Source organism: Monodon monoceros, unplaced genomic scaffold, assembly GCF_005190385.1.
Source record: "Monodon monoceros isolate NGI ecotype Baffin Bay Population unplaced genomic scaffold, NGI_Narwhal_1 Super_Scaffold_10, whole genome shotgun sequence".
NCBI classification, from domain to species: Eukaryota; Metazoa; Chordata; class Mammalia; order Artiodactyla; family Monodontidae; genus Monodon; species Monodon monoceros.
The window spans coordinates 47,546,711-47,570,805 of record NW_021703766.1 but is presented as its reverse complement, the minus strand read 5'-3'; the positions used below and the strand labels follow the sequence as shown (position 1 = coordinate 47,570,805).

At 54.6% G+C, this 24,095-nt stretch overlaps 2 protein-coding genes across 4 annotated transcripts; both read left to right on the top strand.

The window, feature by feature from the left end:
* Window positions 1-10: 10 nt before the first annotated feature.
* On the top strand, window positions 11-13,662 carry CADM4 (cell adhesion molecule 4). Its single transcript, XM_029236097.1, has 9 exons — window positions 11-74; window positions 8,862-9,008; window positions 9,316-9,468; window positions 9,738-9,872; window positions 10,286-10,450; window positions 10,577-10,667; window positions 11,064-11,236; window positions 11,986-12,114; window positions 12,622-13,662. Exons 1-9 carry the CDS (start codon window positions 11-13, stop codon window positions 12,729-12,731), a joined length of 1,167 nt encoding a protein of 388 aa, XP_029091930.1. The 3' UTR covers window positions 12,732-13,662.
* A 2,147-nt stretch (window positions 13,663-15,809) lies between these two features.
* Window positions 15,810-24,081, top strand: ZNF428 (zinc finger protein 428). Of its 3 annotated transcripts, none has more exons than XM_029241908.1 (3): window positions 15,810-15,994; window positions 18,834-19,038; window positions 23,392-24,081. In XM_029241908.1, the coding sequence occupies exons 2-3, from the start codon at window positions 18,963-18,965 to the stop codon at window positions 23,913-23,915; spliced, it is 600 nt and encodes a 199-aa protein (XP_029097741.1). In that variant the 5' UTR covers window positions 15,810-15,994; window positions 18,834-18,962; the 3' UTR covers window positions 23,916-24,081. The 3 variants fall into 3 exon arrangements, with proteins under 3 accessions (XP_029097741.1, XP_029097749.1, XP_029097758.1); XM_029241916.1 differs by lacking the exon at window positions 15,810-15,994 and adding an exon at window positions 16,100-16,356 and having other exon boundaries at window positions 23,392-23,938; XM_029241925.1 differs by lacking the exon at window positions 15,810-15,994 and adding an exon at window positions 17,309-17,766 and having other exon boundaries at window positions 23,392-23,938.
* The last annotated feature ends 14 nt before the right edge of the window (window positions 24,082-24,095 follow it).

The following is a 24,095-nucleotide window of genomic DNA, read 5'->3' as shown; positions in this document are numbered from 1 at the left end:
CGGCACCACCATGGGCCGGGCCCGGCGCTTCCAGTGGCCGCTGCTGCTGCTGTGGGCGGCCGCGGCGGGGCCAGGTAGGGTCAGGGGCCGGGGCGGGGGGCGCGCCGCAGTGACAGCCCGGCGGCCGCGGGGCCGCAGAGGCGGAACAATGCGCGCGGGGCCGGGCCGGGCCCCCTCCCCGGGACAAAGCGCAGCGCGGGCCGGGAGCCGCGAGCCGGGAGTCGCGAGCGGGGGAGGGGGCGCGGGCCCCGGCCGCCGTGCCGCAGCACCCCCCCACCCCGCACAGGCCCCGATCCCGGCGGGACAAAGGGCCTGAGACCCCCAGTCCAGCCCCAAGCCAGCCTTCTCGGGGCCGGCCCCGCTGTCCTTCTGTCCGGTCTCTGGGTCCCTCTGTCCGCCTGTCTCTGAGTCCCTCAGTCTCTCTCCTTGTCCCCCTACCCTTGTCCTCTGTCCCTCAGTCTCCAAGACTGTCCCTCTCTGTCCCCCTTTCTCCTTGCCTCCCTGTCCCCCAGCTCTATCCTGTCTTTGTCCCCTACATCTGTCCCTTGGTCTCTGTCCCTTTTTACTGGGTCACTCTGCGTGCCCCCCATCATCCTCTCGACTCCCTTCTCTGTCCCCCTGTATTTTTGCCCTCCCTCTCTGCCCCTATTCTCCTTCTCTGTCCCTGTCTTACTGTCACCTCTGGTTCTCTGTCCGCCATCTGTCCCATTCCCTTGTCTCTCTGTCCTCTTTCTGTCATTTCTGTTTCTCTAGCCCCCTCTATCACCTATCTCCCTCATTCCCCACTCTCTCCCCTCTCTCTGTCCCACTGTCTCCCTGTTCCCTGTCTCTCCACCTCTCCTTTCTACCCTTGCCTCTCCTTTCTACCCTTACATCCTCCATCCTGGGCTCCCCCATTGCCATCTTTCGTTTCTCCATCTCTCTATCCCTCTGTGCCCCTGAAGAGGAATTGAGTCAGGGAGGGCATCCTGAAGGGCCCTGGAGGGAAAATGCGTATGGAGAACCTTGGCATGTGGACACACACGTGGATTCAGCAAATGCCTTCCAAACGCTGCCCCTCCCCACCCGTTCACACACCCAGGCCACGACCTACAGAGAAGCCCCCTCCAGGACCTCCAGGGAGCCCTCCACATACCCTTATCACGCACAGTGAAAAGCTGGAGACCTCCAAGATAGGGTGACCCTGAGATCCAGGACAAGGTCAGGAAATGTCAGCCCCACACTCACACTCTCACACTGTGTGTGCCTGGTACCTGCCACAGGTCACCCCGTCCCCGGTGGGGGAAGCCACTCCTGGGGGAAATGGATGACTGGGAGGTGGCTGAGCAGAAGTGGGAGGGCCGTATGTCCTGTAGAAATTTGGGAGCTGTGACCAGATGGCACAGGGCTGGGGGCCTGCCTGGGTTTAAATCCTGGCTCTTGCCATTTGCCAGGGTAGCCAATGGCAAGCACCCTTCTCTCTCGGGGCCTTAGTTTCCCTTTCTGTAAAGTGGGGATGTTGAATTCGGTGACCTGAAAGGAAAGGAACTTCAACTTGGACCCCTGAAGGGGTTTCTGGCAAGCTGGGTGCAGTTACACCTTCCCCACTCGAGTCTGAGGCAAAGCCTCCCTCTCCTCTCCTCGGGGCAAGGTGAGGGGCAGAGTGGACCTGTCACCCTCCACCTTGCTTTCTTTTATAGTCTTCTGCCATCGCTTCAAAACTTTCACCATTACCTCCTTTCTTTGTGGCGGACATGCCACAATTTCCCAGATGAGCACTTTGGTACCTTAGCTACATCTCCATCCAATTTTGTCTTTCTTTCTTTCTTTGTTAGGCACTAAAACCCAGGCTCATAGACTCCTAGGACCAACGAATCCAGTAAACAAAGAACCTGAGGGTATTTTAGAACCGTTGACATCTTTAGGCTTCCAGAATCCCAAAGTCTTTAGAATCTTGACACCTTTAAAGTTCTAGATCTTTGCTGGCATTAGCATTCTAGCCTCCTGATATCTTCACAATTCTGAAACCTTGACCTCTTGGAGATCCTGAATCTTGACACCTCTGACATCTAGAATCTTGACGGCTTAGAATCGTGGGAATTTGGATTCTCAGAATCAGAGTATAGCCTAAGATGACCACCTTCCCAATTCGAGAATCCTTTCTCCAGCACTTCTTGTGGCTTGTCCGTTGTTTGGTTTTAAAGTCACTGCTTCCTGGTACACTAATCCCTTCTATAAACTTTCTCTAAATAAAATGGTGTGGGACTTAACAAGTTGGGAGAGAGCTAGGTGTCATGGGAAGCACGCTGGAACCAGGCCTCTCTGATGTAATTCTGGGTCAGCCCCTGCCCTTTCCCGCTCTGAACCTCACTTCCCCTTCTGTAAAGCATGGAGTAGGCAGCTGGAGTACCTGATCTCAGAGGACCCTTCATGCTTTCCTTTTCTCTGGTTATCTCTGAATGGCTTTGGCCCCCAGATTTTAGGAGTTGTCCACGGTCCCCACGTTTCCCTTTTAGTCACTCCCCTTCCCCTCTCACCTTGCCCAGCCAGCAGGAGTAGGGATGGAAGATGGGGTTCATTTACACCCTTTCAAAACTGTATTCTCTTTTTCCTGGCTCCCTCATCTACCAAGAATACCAGCAGAGGCTGATGAGATGTATGCCAAGAGAAAGAAGGGGTCCAGGGTGGGTGGGCGAGAGGAAGTGAGAGAGAGATGGGTTGCCTGCCCAAAGATGCCCACAGGCAGAAACAGAGACCCACAGGCCAGGAATTGGATGGAATAGAAAGGAGCAGAGGAAACAGATCTCCAGATCCAAAGAAAAGATAAAGAAGCTATGAAGAGTTGGGGGGCTTTGTGGAGGGAGAGTTTGTTGATCCCGAATCATGTTTCCCTCCCAAGTGACTCAGTCTTCCCTCCCTCCTAAAGCTCTGCCCAGCCACTCTGAAAACAGGCTTCTATCACTGATCCTTACCCACCCATGAGCCGAATGCCGGAGTCCCCAGAGTGGGGGTCAGGTTCCGCGATGGATTCCAAGACCTTAGACGCAGCAGGGCTGGGGCCTGGGGTGGGTTAATGTCGTGTGAGCCTGGCCTGTCCCCGTCTTGGGGAACACAAAGGCAGCTTTCTCTCTCTGGGTGGGGTGAGGGGCGGGGGGTGCCGGGAGACCGTTGGACTCGCCAGCACCCATTGGCCTGTGGCACCAGGACACAAGCACCCACTGGTTCCTGCCTGTGCAGACCCCGGGCCCATAGGTCCTCTGGGAACCGGGCACCAAGGCTCCTCAGCCGGCACCCAGTGGGGCAAGAGGGCGGCTGCAGAGCCCGGGCTCCTCTGGAAGGGGGCAAATAGAGGGCGCTGGGGGTGGAGGAGAGGACAGTGGGTGCTCAGTGCAGGCTCACCCCCTTCCTGGAGCAGGAATTCTTCCCCTGACCCCAAACCCAGGGGGAACCTCTGGAGGACTCCCCTACCCCCTGGCTGGGCTTGAGGCCCGGAATCCAGGGAGCTCTAAGTATCCCAGGAACGTGAGGACCACAGGGGGAACTTTGTGTGTGAGCTGCTGACTCACCCCTACGCCCCCACCTGATGCTTGCTTCGCAGACAGGAGGAGGACAAGCGCGCTGCGGAGCCGGGCTGTGTTCTGGGGGTTGAGGACTGTGGAGCTGGAGTCAGAAGTTCCCAGGAGGGAGCTGGGGGCCTGGACTCTGGGTCTGAGCGGGGAGGGGCGGGGGGCCTGGATCCTGAGTCTGAGGCGGGAGGGGCCGGGGGTCTGGACTCTGGGTCTGAGGGGGGAGGGGCCGGGGGTCTGGATCATAGGTCTGAGGGGGGAGGGGCCAGGGGTCTGGACTCTGGGTCTGAGCGGGGAGGGGCCGGGGGTCTGGACTCTGGGTCTGAGGGAGGAGGGCCTGGGGTCTTAGACTCCTGGATCTGAGGGAGGAATGGAGCTTGAACTCCTGTGTCCAGAGGGAGAAGGGGGCTGGGGTCCCAGACTCCTAGATCTTGATGGAGGGTGGGGTGGGTACAGACTCTTGAGTCCTGAGAGAGGAAGGGGCTGGGGGTCCCAGTCCACGTTTCTGAGGGAGGAGGGGCTGGGACCCTGATGCCTAGGTCCTTCGAATACAGGCGCCTTCACAAGGCTGAGTTGGGGAAGAATTGATGCTTTGTGCGAGGATGTTCGGACTCCGCCATTGATGGGGGGCTGAGGGGGGGTTCGGTCAGGACGCAGGGATGTACCACCTCCCTAGGGGAGGATGTGGGGGAAGGAGGCATGATGCCACGAGCCCCCTGGGGAGAGGATATGGAGGTGGTGGCTGTGACCTTCCCGGAACTGTGACCTTGAGACTCCCTTGGGTATTCGCTGACTCAGGACCCAGGAAGTACTCCCCCCACTCGGCTTAGTCTCCGTGGAAACATCCACCAGCTGTGTAGTCTGGACCCCTGACTCCTGGGTCCTGAAGGAGGAGGGGGTTGGAGGCCCAGAATCCTGGATTTGAGGAGGGAGAAGGCTGAGGGCTTGGGGCTTCAGGATTTGAGGGAAGAAGATGCCGAGGACCCCGATTCCTGATCCTGATGGAGGAGGGCACTAGAAACCAGGGCTCCTGGATCCTGGGAGAGGAGGCAGCTGCGGGGGCTGGATTTCCAGGTCTAAAGGAGAAGAGTGCTGGATTCTGGGTCTCTACATGTCACCTGTTCAGCCACTCTTCCCCAAACCCTCCCCAGTCCCTTTTTCCAGTCACCATCCCCATGACGACTCCAGGCTGTCAACACAGTTTAAAGGGCCAGTGCCCCAGTCCCCAAGCTCAGCCCCTCTCTGACCAGAAAGTCCTGCCTCACCACCCCCCAACCCCGAAACAAAAGCTCCTAGGACATTAATATTCCAGGCACAGACACTGTTGGTTACTGACTCCTCAGGAGGGGGAGGGAATAAGACAAAAGCCCCCCACCCTCACCCCATGTGCACCCTCAAGCAGAGAGCAGGGGACACATTTGGGGGGGCAGACCCAGAGGTCCTGAGGGCTCCCAAGAGATGTTGAGTTTCTGCCACTGACTTGCCTGGGACCCCTGAGCCTCGTTTTCCACATCTATAAAATGGGGAGCTAGCATTGGGCTAGTCCTGAGGTCCAGGATCCACGGATAGGCTTCAAGATGGTTTTTTTTAAAGTACCAGAATGTGCAGTCAGGCCAATTCTCAGGTGGATGGGCATGTTTCCGGAAGTTATGATAACAGCAGCTTTGCACAGATGGCTCCCTGAGCCTCAGGTCCTGGGCTAATCCTTGTGAATCAGGCATTGGCATCATCCCCACTTTACAGACAGGGCATCTGAGGCTCAGAAAGGTTAAGCCAGTTGTCCCAGGTCACACAGATGGCAAGTGGTCCAGCTGGGATCCACCCAGGTGTTTAAGATGAGAATAATGTGATGTCACAAAGTTGTTGTGAGGATGAAATGAGATCCTGCCTGACACGTGCGATTCATGCATCAGTCTCCCCAGAGACATCCCCATGCATGTGCCTCCCCAGGCACACTTCCAGGCGCTAGGGTGCAGCAGTAAACCCAAGGGGATTACATCCCTGCCTTCATGGGGTGTATATTCGAGTGATGAGGGACAAACAGACAACAAACAAGTATGCAAATTAATAAAATAAGTTCAGTGAAATTTCCATAGAGGAAGTAAAACAGTGGTGATGAAATAGGAAGTGTTCTGGAGGGGAAGGCCCAGGGAGTGAGCAAAGGCGTCTCTGATCTGAGGCACAGAGGCCTGAATGAGAACAGGAAGCAGTCCTGGGATGATCAAGGGGGAAGAACATTCCTGGCAGATGGAAGAGCCAGTGCAAAGGCCCTGAGGTGGGAACAAGCTCAGCATGTTTGAGGGACATCAAGGCCAGTGGGCCCAGAGTGAAGTGAGTAGCAGGAAGGTTGTCGGAACTGTGGTCAGAGAAGGGCCACCACCAAGCACCTTGAAGACCCAGGGAAGGGGTCTAGATTTTATTCTAAGGACAGCCTTCAGAGTGTTGTAAACACTCTGGCTGTGTTGAGACTGGCCTGGGGGGAGGCAGGTGGGGAAGAAGGGAGACTCATGAATAGCTCTTGAAGGACCAGGTAACAGATGGTGTCCTTGGACTAGGTGATGGTAGGTGAGGTAGCCAAAGGTGAACAGGTTTGGGATATATTTTGGAAATAGAATGGATAGATCTTGCTGATGTTAGAGGTGAGGGAAAGGGTGAAAACTTGCATGACTTCTAGGTATTTTGGTCTGAGCCACCAGGTTGTGACATTTACCGAGACTGAGAAAACGTGGGAAGGAAAATATTTGGGGCAAGGATTGGACATGTTAAAACTGATATTCTGGGAAGGACTAGATAAACTCCTAATAGTGGCTTAAATTCACAAAGCATTGTATTCAAAGATAAAAGAAGCCAGAAGTAGGCATCCAGGCCTTTTATGGCAGCTCCACATCATCACCAGAGACCCAGGCACCTTCCAGCTCTGGGTTCCAGAATTCCATCGCATCCTAATTCCATAAAGGTGACCTGGTGGAAAAAGGACTTATCCCCTTTCTTTAGAAAGTCCTCTCAAAATTATCACATGACACTTTTCCTGATATCCAGTCGGACAAAATTTTATCACATGGCCTCACTTAGCTGCAAAGGAGTCTGGGAAATTTCTCTTTCTGCTGGATATAGGGCAACCGTAAAATACAACCAGGGTTCTTTTTCTAAAGAGAAAGGGAAGAATGGATGCTGGGTAGGAAGCTAGCTGTCTCTGCCTCCTCTCCCCAGAATTAATCTTTTCCGCCCCTCAGCCCCCAAAATCAGGTTACCTGTCCCTCTTACAGGGACCATAACACTTCTGATGGGATTTTACAGTGATCTGTGTCTACCTCCCCATAAATATTGAAGGCCTTCCAGGACAGGGACCTCATGTGACTCATCTCTGGGCACCCAGCCCCTGAAAACCTCCCCGCTGCTCAAATGAATGAATGAGACAGTATGTAAGAGACATGAAGCGATAGTTGTCCAGCATTTAAAGGTAAATAACCAGATCTGATCATGACTCTTTCCTGCTTCAGTTTCTCCACTGGCCTTCAGGATAAAAGCTAATCTCCTAGCCTGGCATTTGAGGCCCTTCATAAGCACATCCCACAACCCCTCACCAATGCTGGACACTTTTCACCCAGAGAACCAGGAATGGATGTGGATGCAGGTTACGGAATCAGAAAGATCTGGAGGCAGACCCTGCCTCTGCCACTCTCAGGCTGTGACCTTGGCCAAGTCATTTTCTCTCTCTGGACCAATCTTCTCATCTATAAAATGGGAACTGGGAAAAAAAAAACAACAACTGGGGATTGATAATAATGCCTCCCTTGTTCAGGTATTATGATGATTAAATGGAAATTATATACGTAATGCCCCTAGCACAAAGCCTGGAACAGGAAGTGCCTAATAAACAGAAGCTATTTGGTTATTGTTGTTTTGAAGATGACGGTGACAATGATGATGCTGTTGATAATTAATCTCAGCTTTGAGCTTTACGCTGTTTCCTTGGCTGGGAACACCCCCTTACTAACCCCTTACCTTGTCCCTCTGTTGGATTAATCAGGGTAAGTTAACTGCTATAACAACAGCCCTGAAATCTCAATGGCTTAACAAAAAAGTGTATTTCTCACTCATGCTACAGTCCTGTGCAGGCAGGTCACAGGGAGCAGGAAGTCAGGGCCCTGGGCTCCTTCCAGCTTGTGATCCTGTCCTCCTCTGGGTTTTTGGGAGTCCTCTCCATTCAGCCAGTATGAAGGATTGCAAGTGAGATGAGCCAGGCTGGAAGAGGGGTTTCTCTCTTCTGCCTACAGCCCATCGGCCAGAAATCAGTCACATGGCCCCACCTAAGCACAAGGGATCCTAGGAAATGTAGCCTAATAGAGTGTGGTACCAGTTAACTTTAGCGGTGTTCGGAGACCCTCCAAAACATAGGTCTTTAAACAGCAATTATGTTTTTTGCTCATGACTCTGGGGGTCAGCAATTTGGACTGTATCAGTCGGGTATCTCTTCTCTTGGTCTCACCAGGAGTCACTCATGTAGCTACAGTCACCTGGTGGTGCCACTGGGGCTGGGTGGTCTGGGATGGCCTCACTCACATGGTTGGCAGTTGGTGCTGGCTTCCGGCTGGGCTTCTCTCTCCATGTGGTCTCTCATCCTCAAGGAAGCTGGTTCGGGCATGTTCACCTGACAGTGTCAGGGCAGCAAGAGGGCATGCACGGAAGCTGCAAGGTCTCTTGAGACCTAGGCTCCAGAACTCATACAATATCACTTCTAGCAAAGTGATATTCACTTCAAAGCAAGTCACAAGGCCTCCCCAGATTCGCAGGGTCAGAGTGCTTCATTAATGGGAAGAGCAGCGAAGTCAGCTCACAAAGGGCACATACAGGGATGGGAAGAATATCGTGGCCATCTCTACAGACAAGTTACAACATGTGCTCAGGTGTGAAAGACGGGGTTTGGTGAACACATAGCAGTTTCCCGTACCTGGTGAACTCCTGTGCGTTCTTTAAAATGTGGATCCGATGGAGCTTTCTTGTAGAGCCTTCCCTGATCACCCCTCTCCCTGGGTGGTCTTAGTCTCCACTTCCTCTGGGCTCCCAGCGTGCCCTGTGCTACCCCCATTAGAGCATATTCCGCTGGATCTTGACTGCACCTCCTCTAGAGCAGGGGGCAGGTTTTCTCCATCTCCCGGACTCCAGCCTGCAGGAAGTGTTGGGTGTAATGAACTGAATGAGAGGGAAAGGAGAGGGATTGGAGGTTTGGATGGGCGAGGAACAGAGGGAGAGAGCAAAGACTGAATTGCACCCCTCAATGAGTCTCCTATCCTGTCTCTCTGTCTGCTGGTCCAGGGGCAGGACAGGAAGTACAGACAGAGAATGTGACAGTGGCTGAGGGTGGGGTGGCCGAGATAACCTGCCGTCTGCACCAGTATGATGGATCTATAGTTGTCATTCAGAACCCCGCCCGGCAGACCCTCTTCTTCAATGGTACCCGTGGTGAGTGCTGGGGTCTGGAATCCTGAGTCTTGAAGGAGGAGAGGGCTGGGGCCTGACAGAGAACAGAGCTGAGACTCTGGACTCCAGGGTCTGAGGGAGGAGGGGGCTGGGGGCCTGGACTCCTGGTCCTGTGGGTGGGAGGGCATGAAACGTTCTGGGTACCCAAGGGAGTAACTAGGTGGGCACCTTAGACGCATGCGTATGGTTGGAGAAAAGAGGCAGAGGGCTGAACTCGAAGCTCCCGGAGAAAGGGTGGGACTTCTGAGGTCAGGATTCCCCCAGTTCACTCTTGTCGTTCACTCTCTAGCCCTGAAGGATGAGCGTTTCCAGCTTGAGGAGTTCTCCCCACGCCGGGTACGGATCCGGCTCTCAGATGCGCGCCTGGAGGACGAGGGGGGCTACTTCTGCCAGCTCTACACGGAGGATACCCACCACCAGATTGCCACGCTCACTGTACTGGGTAACGGCCTCCCCCTCCTCAGACCCATCCCTTCTTCTTTCTCCTCTGCTTATCCCTTATCCTGAGACCTGACCCTGGCTGTTTTTAACCTCCTGGACATCTGGTCCCAGTAAATAAGGCCGGCCTTCCTGACCTCTGGCCTCTGTGTTTGACCCCTGCCACCTGGGACCCTTGTTCCCTTTGGTCCCTGGAATCCCGCAGCCTGGTTACTTTGAGCCCACCTTGGTGCCTCCCTTGATCTCCTCCTTGCCCCCTTCTCCCTGCGGCAGTGGCCCCGGAGAATCCTGTAGTGGAGGTCCGGGAACAGGCGGTGGAGGGCGGCGAGGTGGAGCTCAGCTGCCTTGTTCCACGGTCCCGCCCGGCCGCCGTCCTGCGCTGGCACCGGGACCGAAAGGAGCTGAAAGGTACTACCTGGGATCAGGGATGGGGGTGGGCGGGGGAGGTGCCAGCGAAGGGCGGGACTTAAGAGGAGGCGGGGTTCCAGGAGGCATGGCTTGGGAAGGGCTGTTTATACGTGGGCGGGGCCTGAAGAAGAGTGCACAGCTCTGGCAGACACTAGTCACTCAATATATAGCTATTGAATGAACTGATAGATGAGACGGCGTGGGGTGAAAGAGGGGTGACCTTTGGGAAGAGCCACGTGGGGTGGTGGGCCTCTTTCGAGGACGGCGTGGTTTGGAGAAGTAGAGGCGAGGGCTGTGGATAAGGGGCGGAGCTTGGCAAATAGCCTGCTTCGGGACTGGCTTGGGGGTGGGGTGCTCCTTCGGTGGGCGGAGCCATAACGCCGACCTGACAGTGTCTGGGCGGGTCTTGGCAGGAGTGAGCAGCAGCCAGGAAAATGGCAAGGTCTGGAGCGTGGCGAGCACAGTGCGGTTTCGTGTGGACCGCAAGGACGACGGCGGTATCGTCATCTGCGAGGCGCAGAACCAGGCGCTGCCCTCCGGACACAGCAAACAGACGCAGTACGTGCTGGATGTGCAGTGTAAGTGCCTGGCGGGCCAGCACCCGGGGGAGGGAGTGTACCACCCCCCACCGCCTGTCCCCGGGGGAGTTCCTAGTCTGCATGATGACCCGGACAACCACTCTCTCATCTCACTTCTGCCCACAGACTCCCCCACGGCCCGGATCCATGCCTCCCAAGCTGTGGTGAGGGAGGGAGACACGCTGGTGCTGACATGTGCTGTGACGGGGAACCCCAGGTGAGCTCTGGGGCCTGAGACTTCAGGGTCCTGAGGAGAATAGGGCTGGGAACCTGGACACCTGTGTCTCAGGAAAGGGGACTGGGCTAACAGAGGGGGCTGCGGCCCAGACTTCTGAGTCCTGAGAAAGGAGGGGTCTGGAGCTAGATCGTGAGGAAGGAGGCCGTGGGGTCCCGGACTCCTGGATTCTCAGGGTGGAAGGGGCTGGGGGAAAGGCTGGGATTCCTGAGACCCTGGTGATGGGTGGAAGCTGGGTCCAGGACTGTTGGTTTTCTAGGAAGGAAAGGGCTAATAAGGACCCTCTTATTTGGAGATGCGGCATGTCTAGATTCCTGAAATGTCAGAATCGGGTGCTGACACCTGCGTCCCTAACTCTCATTATATACCCCCGCCCAGGCCAAACCAGATCCGCTGGAACCGCGGTAATGAGTCTTTGCCAGAGCGGGCCGAGGCAGTCGGGGAGACGCTTACGCTGCCCGGCCTGGTATCCGCGGATAATGGCACCTACACCTGCGAGGCGTCGAACAAGCACGGCCACGCGAGGGCGCTCTATGTGCTCGTGGTCTACGGTGAGGACGCGCGGCGGCAGGCCTGGGGGCAGGGCTCAGGGTAGGGGCGGGGCCTCCCGGGGTCTCCGCACTGTCCTGTGTGGGCAAAGAATGATTCCAGGGGGTCAAAAGCACACAGAGTTCTTATAGTTCTGGGGCCAGACTGATCGTCTGGGTTCAGATTCAGTTCTGCAGCGTCCTGTTGCGGGTAACTTCGTGCCTTAGTTTCCTCATCGGTAAAGTGGAAATAAACAACAGCACCTACCTCATAGGGTTGTTGTGAAGACTATATGAGCTAAATATATAAGGCGGTTGGAGGCCCCTAGCACAAAGTAAGTGTTATGTGTTCAGCTCCTATGACGGCGGGGCAGGAATTTTGGAGTGGTTGGGCCCTAGCTCAGCATGTTAAATACCTGGAGCGTTTCAGAAAAGATGGGGAGGGACTTGGACCTGAAGACAAAAGGGATGTGTTCTTTCTGTTCTCTGGGGGGTGGGGTGGGGCGGGGGGGAGGAGGCAGGTAGATATTAGCGAAATGACTCGGGGGCCGGGTCGGGCATTGTACAAACCTACACGCATTCCTTGAGGAAGCGGAGCATTAAGAATGGCACCAGGGGAAGGGGCCACCAGGTGGCAGTGATTTGAGGGGCGTGGCACATAAGGGGGCGCGGTTGGACGTGGCGTGCAGAATGGTTTAAGAGATTGGCAGCGATTGGCCCGGGCTGGGACCGTCCTCTGATGACCTGGGCCTGCCCCCCTGTCCTTTTGGCAGACCCTGGTGCGGTGGTAGAGGCTCAGACGTCGGTGCCGTACGCCATTGTGGGCGGCATCCTGGCGCTACTGGTGTTTCTGATCATCTGTGTGCTGGTGGGCATGGTCTGGTGCTCAGTACGGCAGAAGGGTGAGTGGGGGCGGGGTCTCAAATTCAGCGAGGGGTGTGGTTGGTTGTGGCGTTCGGAAAGGGGTGGGGCCTAAAACCCGATTCGAAAGAGGGCGGGCGTAGAGCCGGGAGGGGGAGGAACCTAGATCCAGGATTTGAAACCTGAGGCCCAGATCCCGAAAAGGGGCGGGTCTTTTGCTCCAGGACCCTAAAAGAGGTGAAGGGTTGAAGCTGAATTAAGACCATGCGTTTGAATTCCTAATTGCTGAGTTCGTTGGGAGCAGAGCAAGGGGATACTATCAAGAGAACGGATAAGGGTTGATCTTTCCGTGAACTTTTGGAGTCTTCCTAATTCTGCTTTTACCTCTTCCTCTGCCCCTGTTTTGCTCTTCCCTGGACTTGATTCCCTCTCCCTGTATGTTCCGTCTCTCTCTCTTCCTTCGTCTGGTATGTCTTGTCGGCCTCCCTGTCTGACTCTTGGGTCCACACATATCTGTTGCCTCTGCCCCGGGGTCTGTCACCCCTCAGGCTCCTATCTGACCCATGAGGCCAGTGGCCTGGATGAGCAGGGAGAAGCAAGAGAAGCCTTTCTCAATGGCAGCGATGGACACAAGAGGAAAGAAGAATTCTTTATCTGACCCCACCTCCACCCCAGGCATGGGCCTGGGCTGGGGTCCACCCCACTGCCAGCTGCAAAGACATTTACCGGAGTCTGGGATGGTGGGCTTCTCCCCCCACCACTAACACCTCAGACGCTTGGGCAGGGATGGGGGTGTCGGATGCCTGGGTCTCTGCAAGGGCCAGAAGCAAGGGCCCAGAGGTCTGGGTCCCCCAGGGGGGCAAGGGCCAAAGGTCCAGACCCCCAAGTCCAGGGAGGGCGGTAGGGATTGGGTTGGGGGAAGATAACTGGGGGAAGGCCAAGGCCCCTAGGCTGCAGAACCAGGTCTTGTGGGGAGGGGTCAGATTCTGGGAAGGGTGGGGTGGGCAGGGAAGGGGAACAGAGATATCTTTGGGGGTCCCAGACCCCATGCCAGCCATTGGAGGAGTTCCACAGAGCTCTGGGCACCTCTTTGCAAAGCCATGTTTGCACGGTGGGGGTAAGGGTGGGGGGAGGGTGTGGAAACAGGGATTCTGTGTCTTTGTGTCATAACTTTGATGGGGGCGATGAGGGAGACAGCCTCAACTTTTCTCCAATCTCCCCTTCCCCAGGCTCCTGGGCTCTCCTTCCCTCTACCTCCTTCCCCCACATCTGTCCCTTCCATATTTGTCTCTCTGTCCACCCACTCCTTGGGGGGCCTTCCCCATCTCTCCTCCAGGCCCCCCGGGGAGGGAGAAAGGAGTTTGGGGGGAGGGTGCATTGCTCTCTATGGTTTTATATATAATATATTAAAAAAAATCAAAAATCTGTATGAAAATATCAGATTGCGCCCCCCTCCCCCCATTCCTGGCTTTTGCCCCCTTTTTCTTGTTTAAAAAAAAAAGAAACACACATTTTGTACGGGGCAGGGAGGGGAACGGGGAGGGGGTTTGGCAATCCCACTAACCACCATTAAACTGAGGAGAGAACAAGTGTTTGGGGTGGCTGTGTGTCTGTCCCTCTGCCCAGAGCTGTACCATGTTGGGAGGGGTGCTGAACTGAGGGAGGAGGGAGGGAGGGTGATGGTTGCTGGTGGACGGTGTAGGCCAGTAGAGGGTCCTTACTTCTCCAAGGGCACCTCCACCCTTCCAAGAAACCTGTTTTTTTCCTGGTTAGTCTTTCAGCCAAAAGTCACCAAGTCTTGTCTCTTCAGTAGCCACTGAGCTACCCCATCCCCACTCAATAACCTGGACCCTTCCCCTGGCTTACCCCCACCCCTAACATCAATCTCCAGAGGAGCTTTCAATTACTCACACCTTGCCCTGTCAAAACCTGTCCCTGCCCTGCTCAAAAATCTTTCCCTAGCTCCCCTTCATCTCTAGATCAAGTCAAAGCCCCTTAGTCTGGCATTCCAGGCCCCTCATTCATTCATCTAAATTTTAGACAAGTGATTCTAATTTTTGAGTCAAAACTATATTGACCTTACTTGAGTGCCAGTTACTGCTCAAAGGGCTGGAGATGCCATGGTGAATAAAACAGGCAAATGTTAGGGGTTCCAGACAGCTTAGCACTAAGCGCAAACTTGATCCTGTTCTAGGCACTGAGGACCCAAAATGAAAAAGGTTGACTCCAGTCTTAGCTTCACAAAGCTTTCATGAGGAAACCAGACTACAGCAAGGACGGAAAAAGCAAAACAAAACAAAAACTTAACTTCAGATTGCCATAAGTACTATTAATATAAAATACAGAGTAAGGGGATGTGGGTATTGTTTTCTTTTAACTTGTTATTATGGAAAACATCAAACATACAGAAGTAGACAGAACAGGACAATGAAGCCCCATGCTTCTGTCACCCCAGCTTCAACAACCATCACCTCATAGCCAATCCTGCTTTATCCCATAACCCTTTCACTTCTCTAAAGCCAATCTGGAGGTGCTATCTTAAAAAGATCAGAGGAAGCCTGTCACATTGACATCTGTGCCAAGATATGAATGATGAGCACAAGAGCAGCTACTCAAAGATCAGAGGGAAAAGCATTTTCAGGCAAAGGGAACAGCAAGGGCAAACAACTGAGATGGTAAAGAGATTGGAGTGTTAGAGGGGAAGTGGAAGTAGATAGGATTGGATGGGGATGGGGGTTGAAGTCAGAGATGAGCAGGGTTAGACCATGTGTATAGCTCCTGGGCCATGATAAAGGGTTTGGATTTTTTTCTAAATGTAACGGGAGCTCATTGGAGAATCTTAAACTGGAATGTGAGTCACGTCCAGGAAGCCTGGAATTCTGCAATAGCTTCCTATACCTTCATCGTAAAGTCTGAGCTCCTAACGACGCCTGTAGGAGACTTTCCCCTCTCTGACTCTGTTCCAGGTACACTAAACTGCTTTCACTTCCTCCAACCAGGCAATTTTTTTTTGCCCCTAGGCCTTTGCCCTTGCTGTTCCCTCTGCCAGAAAGACTCCCTGGGGCAGGCGCCTCCTGTGGCTCCCACATCTTCCTCTGCTTTACTCATCCCCAAGTCTGACCACTCCGGGTTGTGGTTCTGATTATGTGTAAATCTCCTTCCTTTGACTGGGGAGCCAGCAGGATAGAGGCCGGGTATGTTCACTGCGGAAACCATAGTGCCCTGTAGCACAGGGCCTGACACACAAGAGAGCAATAAATATTTATCCTGGTTATGGGGAGAGGGTTGTGAGGGTTGGTAAGGTTCTTGTCCGTTGTGCCCCCTCTCCGGATGCAAACTGATTCCGACTGAACTGAGGATGCCCGCTTCGCGCTAGTCCGCAGTCCCTGTGCGCATGCGCTATTGCCCGGCGTTTTCCATTCCCCCCCCAAAGCCCCTCATATGCTAATCAATGCGCTCCGGAGTATGGCCCCTCCGGGGAATATGCAAATCAGCTCTTCCATCGCCCGAGGCCTCCCATTGTCCCGCGCTAAGGTTATGCAAATGACCAGGCCTCAGGTCCAGGATCCAGGCAGAGCTGGTACCCCCACCCCACCCCCAGCGCATCCCATTCTCTGTAAGGCGCGTTCACGATCAATCACGCACGCGCAAGCCTTGCAGTTTCTCGTTCCGTCCGGCTGCGGGCTGTACCAAGTAAATCCGGACAGCGAGGGGCAAGGCCCGAAACCCCCTGCGCGAGCCTTGTCGATGGCCCGACTCAGCCCCTCTTCCCACTATGCTACAGGAATGGTCTATCTCGCCGCGCAAGCGCCCTAGGCTCTTCACGCCCCTCGCACTCCCTCCTACCCCACTTGCAGCGCAGGCGCAAAGCCGGGGCGTGCAGCCGCAGCCGCCGAGCCGGAGCTGGGGCCGCCAGCGCCGGTGAGTGTCCGGGATGGAGGTGCGCGGAGCATGCTGGGAAGCGGGCACTACGGCACCGCTGCATGATGGGAGTGACGGCTCCCGTCACGGAGGAGCCGGCAGCAGTCTTGGGCCGTGACGGCTTGAGCGCGAAATCCAGGCTCCCTTTTCTCCCCCAACTCATCTCCGTGCCGTCCTGGGGCATCCTGGGAAAATGGGACGCCGTGCCCTAAAGCATTGTGGGAGTCTGTCAGCTAGTCGTTATGAGCCTGCTGAATTCTGGGATTATCCTAGCTTCTTGTGGGGAACCGTGCCTTTTGTCATACACTTTCCGCTGAGCATCCTGGAAGCTTGGAGTGCTTCGACGAAGAGCGCCTTGGAAGGTGGTCATTATAGGCCCGAGGCATCCTGGGGAAAACTGCAGCAGCAGGGGGGACTGGGCCTTATGGTCCTGTCTAAGGTTTTGTTCTTGCCTCCTCTCCCTAGCGTTGTGGGAATGGGTGCCTATTATGTTCGCGCATGGCATCTTGGGAGTTGGTTGCTGTAGGCTCATGACACTGTGGGGTCTCCGGCACCGTTTGCGTTATGGTAGTGAGAGAACCTCATTTATGCCCCTCTAAGATCGTAGAAGCCTGTCTGGCCGCCATGTTCACTGTAGGTATGGGACTTGGGCACCAAGGACTACCTCCATTCCTGACATCTGGAATACTCTGGAAGGGGCTTTGTGTGATGTGGGCTTGGGGAAGGGTAGGCTGCACTGGTGAGCAATGTCTCCTGCTAATCCCATAAGAAGTTCTGATTGTCCCTGGTGTATGGTTGCCAGTTATAATATAGAACGCCCAGTTAAATTTGAATTTCAGGTTAACAACAAAGAACTATTTAATATACCCATGTTCCATGCGGTATTTGAGGTGTACATTTCTAAAAGACTCTATCTGGAATTCAAATTTAACTGGGTATTGTATACTTTTATTTACTAAATCTGGCAACCTATCCTGGCATAACGTAGAGTTCCCAAATTAAATGGAGCTCTATAGGCAATAGGGTATTATGAGAACTCTGCCAGTTATGAATCCTCTCTGTCCTTAAAGCCCAATCCAAGTGTCTTTAGAAAGCTCACCTGCCATTGATGCCAGCTTTCCCGTGCCCCAGCCTCCTCCAGGCTTCAATCCTAATCTTTTTCTCTTTAGTCCCCGGCATTAAACTCGACCCCTAGAGTTTGAAGGGAATCATGCGTTTTCCACCATATTAGCCAGTGCCCAGCACAGGCCTTGGTATATAAGAGGTGCAGCTGAGGCTGCCAGCCCCTTCATAACTTGCTCTGCCTGGCTCTCTACTCTCAGGGAGCACAGTGGGAGAAAAAGAAGTGCTCTGTGTGTGTGTGTGTGTGTGTGTGTGTGTAGGGAGTATTGATGAAGAGGGAGAGAAAGGAGAGGAGTCAGAGAAGGCTTCTTGGAAGAGGCAGAGGGGGTGTTTGGCTGAGGAGAAGTATAGAGGTTCTTGTGTTTGAGGTGGGCTTTGGAGAGAGAGTAAGAGTTCTCCAGGCAGACATGGGGGAAGGAGCACATTCTAGACAGCAGTTGTAGGATTTACTAAGACCCACAGATGTGAAAAGTCCTGTCGTACATAGGGAGAGGTGAGAAGTCTGGAATGGTGGGGGTTTATAGAGGGTTGGGGTTGCGGGTAGTAATAGCCACTGCTAATGGAGTACCTGCCACATACCACCAATTTATATCAACGAGCCTACTGAATCTTCAAAAAATCTTTTCCGCTGAAGGATCATTTTATGAGAGGTAGGATGACATGGCTTCAAATCCTAGTTCACCCACCTACCAGTTGGTATGATAATTCTCTTTGTGCCTCAATTTCCTCATCTGTGCAAAGGAGATAATAATGTCTCAATGTGGTTACAAGTACGTAAGTTAAGCCCTAGAAGCCCTTTTTGTACCTAGAAGGAAACAGGCTAGAGAAGAAAGGTCCATTGTTTGAAGCTGCGCAGCTAGAATGTGGCAGATTTAGGATTCAAACCTAGGCATCATCTTGCCAAGGTATAAATTGATAAAGAATTAGGGCAGGGGCTTCCCTGGTGGCGCAGTGTTTAAGAATCCGCCTGCCAATGCAGGGGACACGGGTTCGAGCCCTGGTCCAGGAAGATCCCACATGTGGTGGAGCGACTAAACCCGTGCGCCACAACTACTGCGCTCTAGAGCCTGCGAGCCACAACTCCTGAGCCCACGCACCTAGAGCCTGTGCTCCGCAACAGGAGAAGCCACCGCAATGAGAAGCCTGCGCACCACAATGAAGAGTAGCCCCCCGCTCGCCGCAGTTAGAGAAAGCCCGTGTGCAGCAACGAAGACCCAATGCAGCCAAAAATAAATAAAAACTAAATTAAAAGAAAAAAAGGAGGGCTCACATTCACAAATCAGTGCAACCATACTAGTTTTTAAAATATAGAACTACTTCTAGACTGGTTGGTATATCAGCACTATTCCAAGTAATCCCCACCCCCAGCTGCCACTTCGGACTCTTCGCCCCGCCCCAGACTTTCCCACAGCCTAGCAAGCAAAGGGTTAATTCCTGGCGTAGGCCGACGTTCCCCTCTCAGTTCTGATTGGTGCCCATGTTGGTGCTCGCTGTTAAATATTTGGAATATTACCCTTCCCCACCCCATTGAATGAGAACCAGATGGGGAAATTAAGGCCTGCAGCGGGGCAGAGCCTGCAGTGAAGGCTCTGTAGGCAGTCAAGGCCCTTCAGGCAGTCAAGGACAGGGTTGGGATCTGAGCATACTGAGTCCTGGGGAGGCAGATGCTATGTAAAAGTTTATTGAGTCATCACAGGCCTTTCCTTCCCCTGTCCAGCATCCCCCTCTACCTGCTGACATCCTGCATCAGAGGACTCGTGGCCGACGTGTGGCTGTGGAAAGCTGGCCAGGGAGGGACACTGCCCAGCTGCTGCTCTGCTCCTGTCTCCTGTCCCCTCCCCTGGCCATGACAGAAACCCGTGAGCCAGCTGAGACTGGGGGCTACGCCAGCCTGGAGGAAGACGATGAGGACCTCTCTCCAGGTAAAATGGCCTTCGAGGTGGTGGTGTTGGCTTGACTATCTTCCTGGTTTGGGATCGGGGCTCCGCTGAGAAATCTTGACGGGGAGTGGCTCCTTATCTCGCTAGGTTTTCTGTTCTGATTAGGACTCTGTGCCCTGCTAGGGGATCCCTTCCTGCTGAGACTTCTGGGGGTTATAGATTGGCTGGGATTGCTCTCCTTGTGATCACTTTCTTTGCTGGAAGTTCTGGATCGGCTGTGGTCTTTCTTCTTTCTGGGAGTTCTAGATGGGCTGTAATCGTTCTCCTTGCTAGAAGTTCTAGTTTGGCTGAGATCTCTCCCCTTGCTGGAGGTTGGAGATCGTCTGAGAGCACTCTCTTTTCTGGGGGTTCTGGATCGACTGTAATATCTTTCCTTGCTGGAGGTTCTAGTTTGGCTGTGATCTCTCTCCTCACTGGAGGTTCTAGATTGGCTGTGATCTTTCTCTTTTCTGAGGGTTCTAGATTGGCTGTGATTTCTTTCCTTGCTGGAGGTTCTGAAGTGGCTGTGATCTCTTTCCTTGCTGGAGATTCTAGTTTGGCTGTAATCTCTCTCTGTGCTGGGGGTTCTGGAGTGGCTGCGACCGCTCTCCTTACTGGGGGTTCTGGACAGGGTGCAACCTCTCTCCTTACTGGGTGTTCTAGATCGGCTGTGGACTCTCTCCTTGCTGGGGCTTCTAGACCGTCTGCGACCTCTCTCCTTGCTGTGGGTTCTAGATCGTCTGTGACCTCTCTCTCTGTGCTGGGGCTTCTAGACTGGCTGTAACATCTTTCCCTTTTGGGGGTTCTAAATTGGTTATAAGTTTTCCCCTTGCTGCAGATTCTAGAGTGGCTGTGTCTTCCCATCTGACTGGGAGTTCCCTTCCGGGTACGACTTCTTGCCCTGCTATGATTTCTCTTCCAGCTGTGACCTCTCACCCTGCCGTGGGCCCTCTCCCTACTGCGACTTCTTGCCCTTCTAGGCATTCTAGACCAGCTGCGACTTCGGGGCTGGCTGGGGGTGCTAGACTGGCTGTGACTTTGGGGCCTGCTGGGTGCACTACCTTGGTTGTAACTCTCGGCCCTGCTGAACACTTCAGTAGGGCTGTAACTCCATCCCTTGCTGGGGGTGATCTTCTGACTATAACTCTTCACCCTCCTCGATGATGCTGGAGACGGGCAGTGACCTTTCTCCTCGAAGGGAGTTCTAGACAGAAGTACCTGTCTTTGCCCTACTGGGGGTTCCAGCCAGGCTGGAGCTCTTCCCCATATCCAAGGCTCCTGGGAGGCTGTAGCTCCTCTTTCTGCTCACATTTCTAGGCTGGCTGTCACTCCTTTCCCGGTTGTTGGTTTTCAGCTGGCTGTAACTCTTTCTCCAACTCTGTTTTCGCTGGGAAGTAGGAGTTCTCACCCTGCTGGGCATACCTGGTCTGGCACCATTAGTTCTTATCCTGCTGGGAGTGCTGGCCCTGTTGGCTGACCTCTTGGAGCTGTGGCTTCCCCTTCTGCCGGGAGTTCTGCCTCGGCTGTGGGTGCCTCTGCACCGGGGGCGTCTTACCCTGCTGGCCTTGCTGGCTTTGCTGGTCCTGATGTCAGTGCTAGCTTTGCTAGGCGTTCGGGCCGTGCCGTGGGCTCAGGACTTGTTGCTGGGCTGGTTAGAAGGGGCTGCCTTTGTACTTGCCCATTTGGGAGATTCGGAAATGCTTGGGCTCGTGACCGAGTTAGGCGCGGTCACAGGTTTGGTGGACACAGAGGGGCTGTTGGGCATTGCCGATTTGGTGGTCTTCAAGGAGGCAGGAGGATTGGGAGACGCTGCGGGCATCGAGGGTCCCACGGACGCCAGAGACACGCTGGGCTTCCGGGCTCTCGCAGGTGGAGAAGGCAGGGTGGCTGCAAAATGGCCTATGGTCCAGGAAGTCACGGTGGACACAAAAGGCCTGGTAGCCATGGGTGACCACCTGATTGCCTTTCCCAGGCCAACTTCATGAAGTCGCAGTGGGCAGTGAAGACTCTGGAGGGGAGGTGGTGTGAAGTCAGAGATGGGAGGAGAAAGAGGGGCGGAGCCCCAGCTCAAAGCTGGAGGTGTTTCGTCTGTGGTTTGCAGCCGTTCAGCAAATGCCTCCCCAGGCTGCCTTATGCCCAGCATTGCTAGGGACACAGAGATGGGTCAGACCCAGGTCCTGCCTTCCAGGAGTCTCCAGTCTCCAGACCCAGACCGTCACTGTCCAGGCTGTCAGGGTATGTTAGGGGGCAGGGCGACCCCAGACGAGAGAGGCACTGACTGCCTGGGCAGTCAGGGAGGACATCACAGAAGAGGTGACGTGGAGCTGGCGCCTTAAAGAGGAGCAGGAGTTTGCTAGTCGAGAAGGAGAGGGTCGCTCCAGGTGGGAGAAGAGCAGACGCGAAGGCCTGGAGGAGGGAGAGCAGGGCCACCCTTGTTCATTCAATCCACACATCCCGTTGGAGACCCCAGATGAGTCAGAGCTGCCCCTGAGGAGTTTCTAGCCTGAAGGAGGAGACATTCTGGGGCCCAGATGGCTACAGCCTTTAGGACAGTGACAGGGGAGATGGAGCCAGGGTGGAGGGAACAGGGGAGAGACCCTCTGCCTGAAGTCATCAGGGGTGGTGACTTCATGGAGGACAGAGCCTGTGCTGGGCCCTGAAGGATGAGTAGGAGATCGCCAGGCAGATGGAGTGGGGAACAGCGTTCCAGGCAGAGGGACCAGCCCACGACAAGGCCTCGGGAAACATTTGTTAAATGGCAGACAGACAGCAGGACAGAGGCAGGAACAAGTAAGAAACAGAGAGAGCTGCAGGGAAGGACGGACGCTCAGCAAACATAACCTGTTCTTCTGAGCTGGGTGATGCTGGAGACCCAGCGCTGAGTCAGACCAGGCCTGCCCGCTGGTCTGGTGGGGAAAGGACTGGAACACAGGTGACCACAGCCCTGCAGGCTCAGGGCTAGGACAGCCAGGGGGCAAGAGCAAGTGACCGGTTGCCTGGGATTAGGAGATCTGGGATGCTCTCATCAGGGAGGAAAGCCTCCTTCTGGGTCCTTAAAGGATAACGGGAGACATTCCCAGCAGAGGGAATGGCATGTGTGAAAGCCGCAGAAAAGCCTGTCAAATTGAATGCCAGGCACAAAGAAACTGTTCTAGATGCTAGGGACGCAGTCATGAGCCAGACGAAGTCCCTGCTTTCAGGGACAGGCAGTAAACGTATAAGCAGGTGTTACATACAATACCTTGAGGAGAAAAATAAAGCAGAGTTAGGGGCGTAGAGAGTGCTAGGGAGGGATTGCTGGTTAGACGGACTGACCAGGGTTTCACCGAAGTGACACTTGAGCAGAGATGTGACAGAGGGGAGGGATCAAGCCTTAGTCCCTCTGCAGAAAGGGTGGCAAAGGCCCTGAGGTGGGTGCCGGCCCAGGGAGTTGAGGGACGTGAGGTGGCAGTGGGGCTGGCTCAGTGGTAACGGGGTCCCTGTACGCTGCCGGGGGAAACTGAGGAAGGGGGGCCAGTGGGTACAGGGCTAGGCTGCCACAGTCCTAGGAGATGCTTTGGGCAGGCTTCTGCCACCACATCTGTAGAAGCCGGTATTTTGCTGCTGCCGTAGTGGGGGCTCCCCTCTCCACACCCCCCATAACAGTTGTTGGTGTCACCCTTCCTGTACAGTGACTTTCCATTTTTTTTAAAACCTAAACTTGTCCTAGGCATGTCCTTCATACCCATGAAATCACAGTAATATAGCTATATTTACAAATAAATATTTTAACTCACTTAACTAGATATTTTTATATATATATATATATATATATATAAAACCACATATATCAGAGTATGTGTATGTGTTTTAATTTGCTGAAGTACCTGTTCACGTGTTTGTCTCCCTAAAATGATCCAGTGTAGGCCATCACCCACATTTAGCTTTTTCCCCGTTTAACTGTGTGACTGGAGGCCAGTGAGTCACCTAACCTCTCTGTGCCTCAGTTTCCCCAGTTGTCACTTAGGGATAATAGTACCTCCCTCAGGGTTGTTGTAAGGATTAGTTGAGTTAATATATAAAAAACAAGGTTCTTAAAATAGTAGTGGACACTGTCATTGTTGTTTTTATTACTCCTACGTCTCCTACTTTGTTCTTTTTAAACCCCTAAGATGCAGTTCTTGCAAGACGTTCATTTGCTTGACACACAGATGCTGCCTGTTCTGCACGATGGGGATCCATCTGTGGGGAGAGCAGGGTCGGGCCCGGGCTGCCCTCTCCATACTGTGGCGAGTCTGAACGGGGCTCAGGGAGGGGACAGCCGGGCACAGCGCTCTGTCCCTGATGCCGCCGTCTTTCCTCTTCCGCCCCCTGTAGGCCCCGAGCATTCCTCTGACTCCGAATATACTCTCTCAGAGCCGGACTCCGAAGAGGAAGAAGATGAGGAGGAGGAGGAAGAGGAGACCACTGATGACCCCGAATATGACCCCGGCTACAAGGTGAAGCAGCGCCTGGGGGGGGGCCGGGGGGGCCCATCCCGCCGGGCCCCCCGCGCAGCCCAGCTCCCGGGCCCCCCAGCCCAGCCCTGCCAGCTCTGTGGCCGCTCCGCCCTTGGGGAGGCCCCACCGGGCACCCCACCTTGCCGGCTCTGCTGCCCCGCTACAGCCCCCCAGGAAGCGCCAGCTCCTGAAAGCAGGGCCCTCGGGGAGGAAGAGGAGGAGCCGCCTCGGGCTGGGGAGGGCCGACCAGCTGGGAGGGGGGAGGAGGGGGAGGGGGAGGAGGGGGAGGAGGAGGAGGAGGAGGAGGGCGGCGCCTACCACTGTACCGAGTGCGAGGATTCCTTTGACAACCTCGGGGAGCTGCACGGGCACTTCATGCTGCATGCCCGGGGTGAGGTGTAGGGAGCGCCCAGACCTAGGGAGCTCGGCAGAGGGGTGGGGCGGGTGGGGTGGGAGGAGGGGGCTGAGGACATCGGGGTGGTCGCAGTGGTCACGGGGATGGGGTCCCACTGATCTGTGTCGTCTTAGCAGTAGTTGTGTGAAAGCCAGAATAAAAGCCAAATTCTGTGTCGGCCGAGTGTG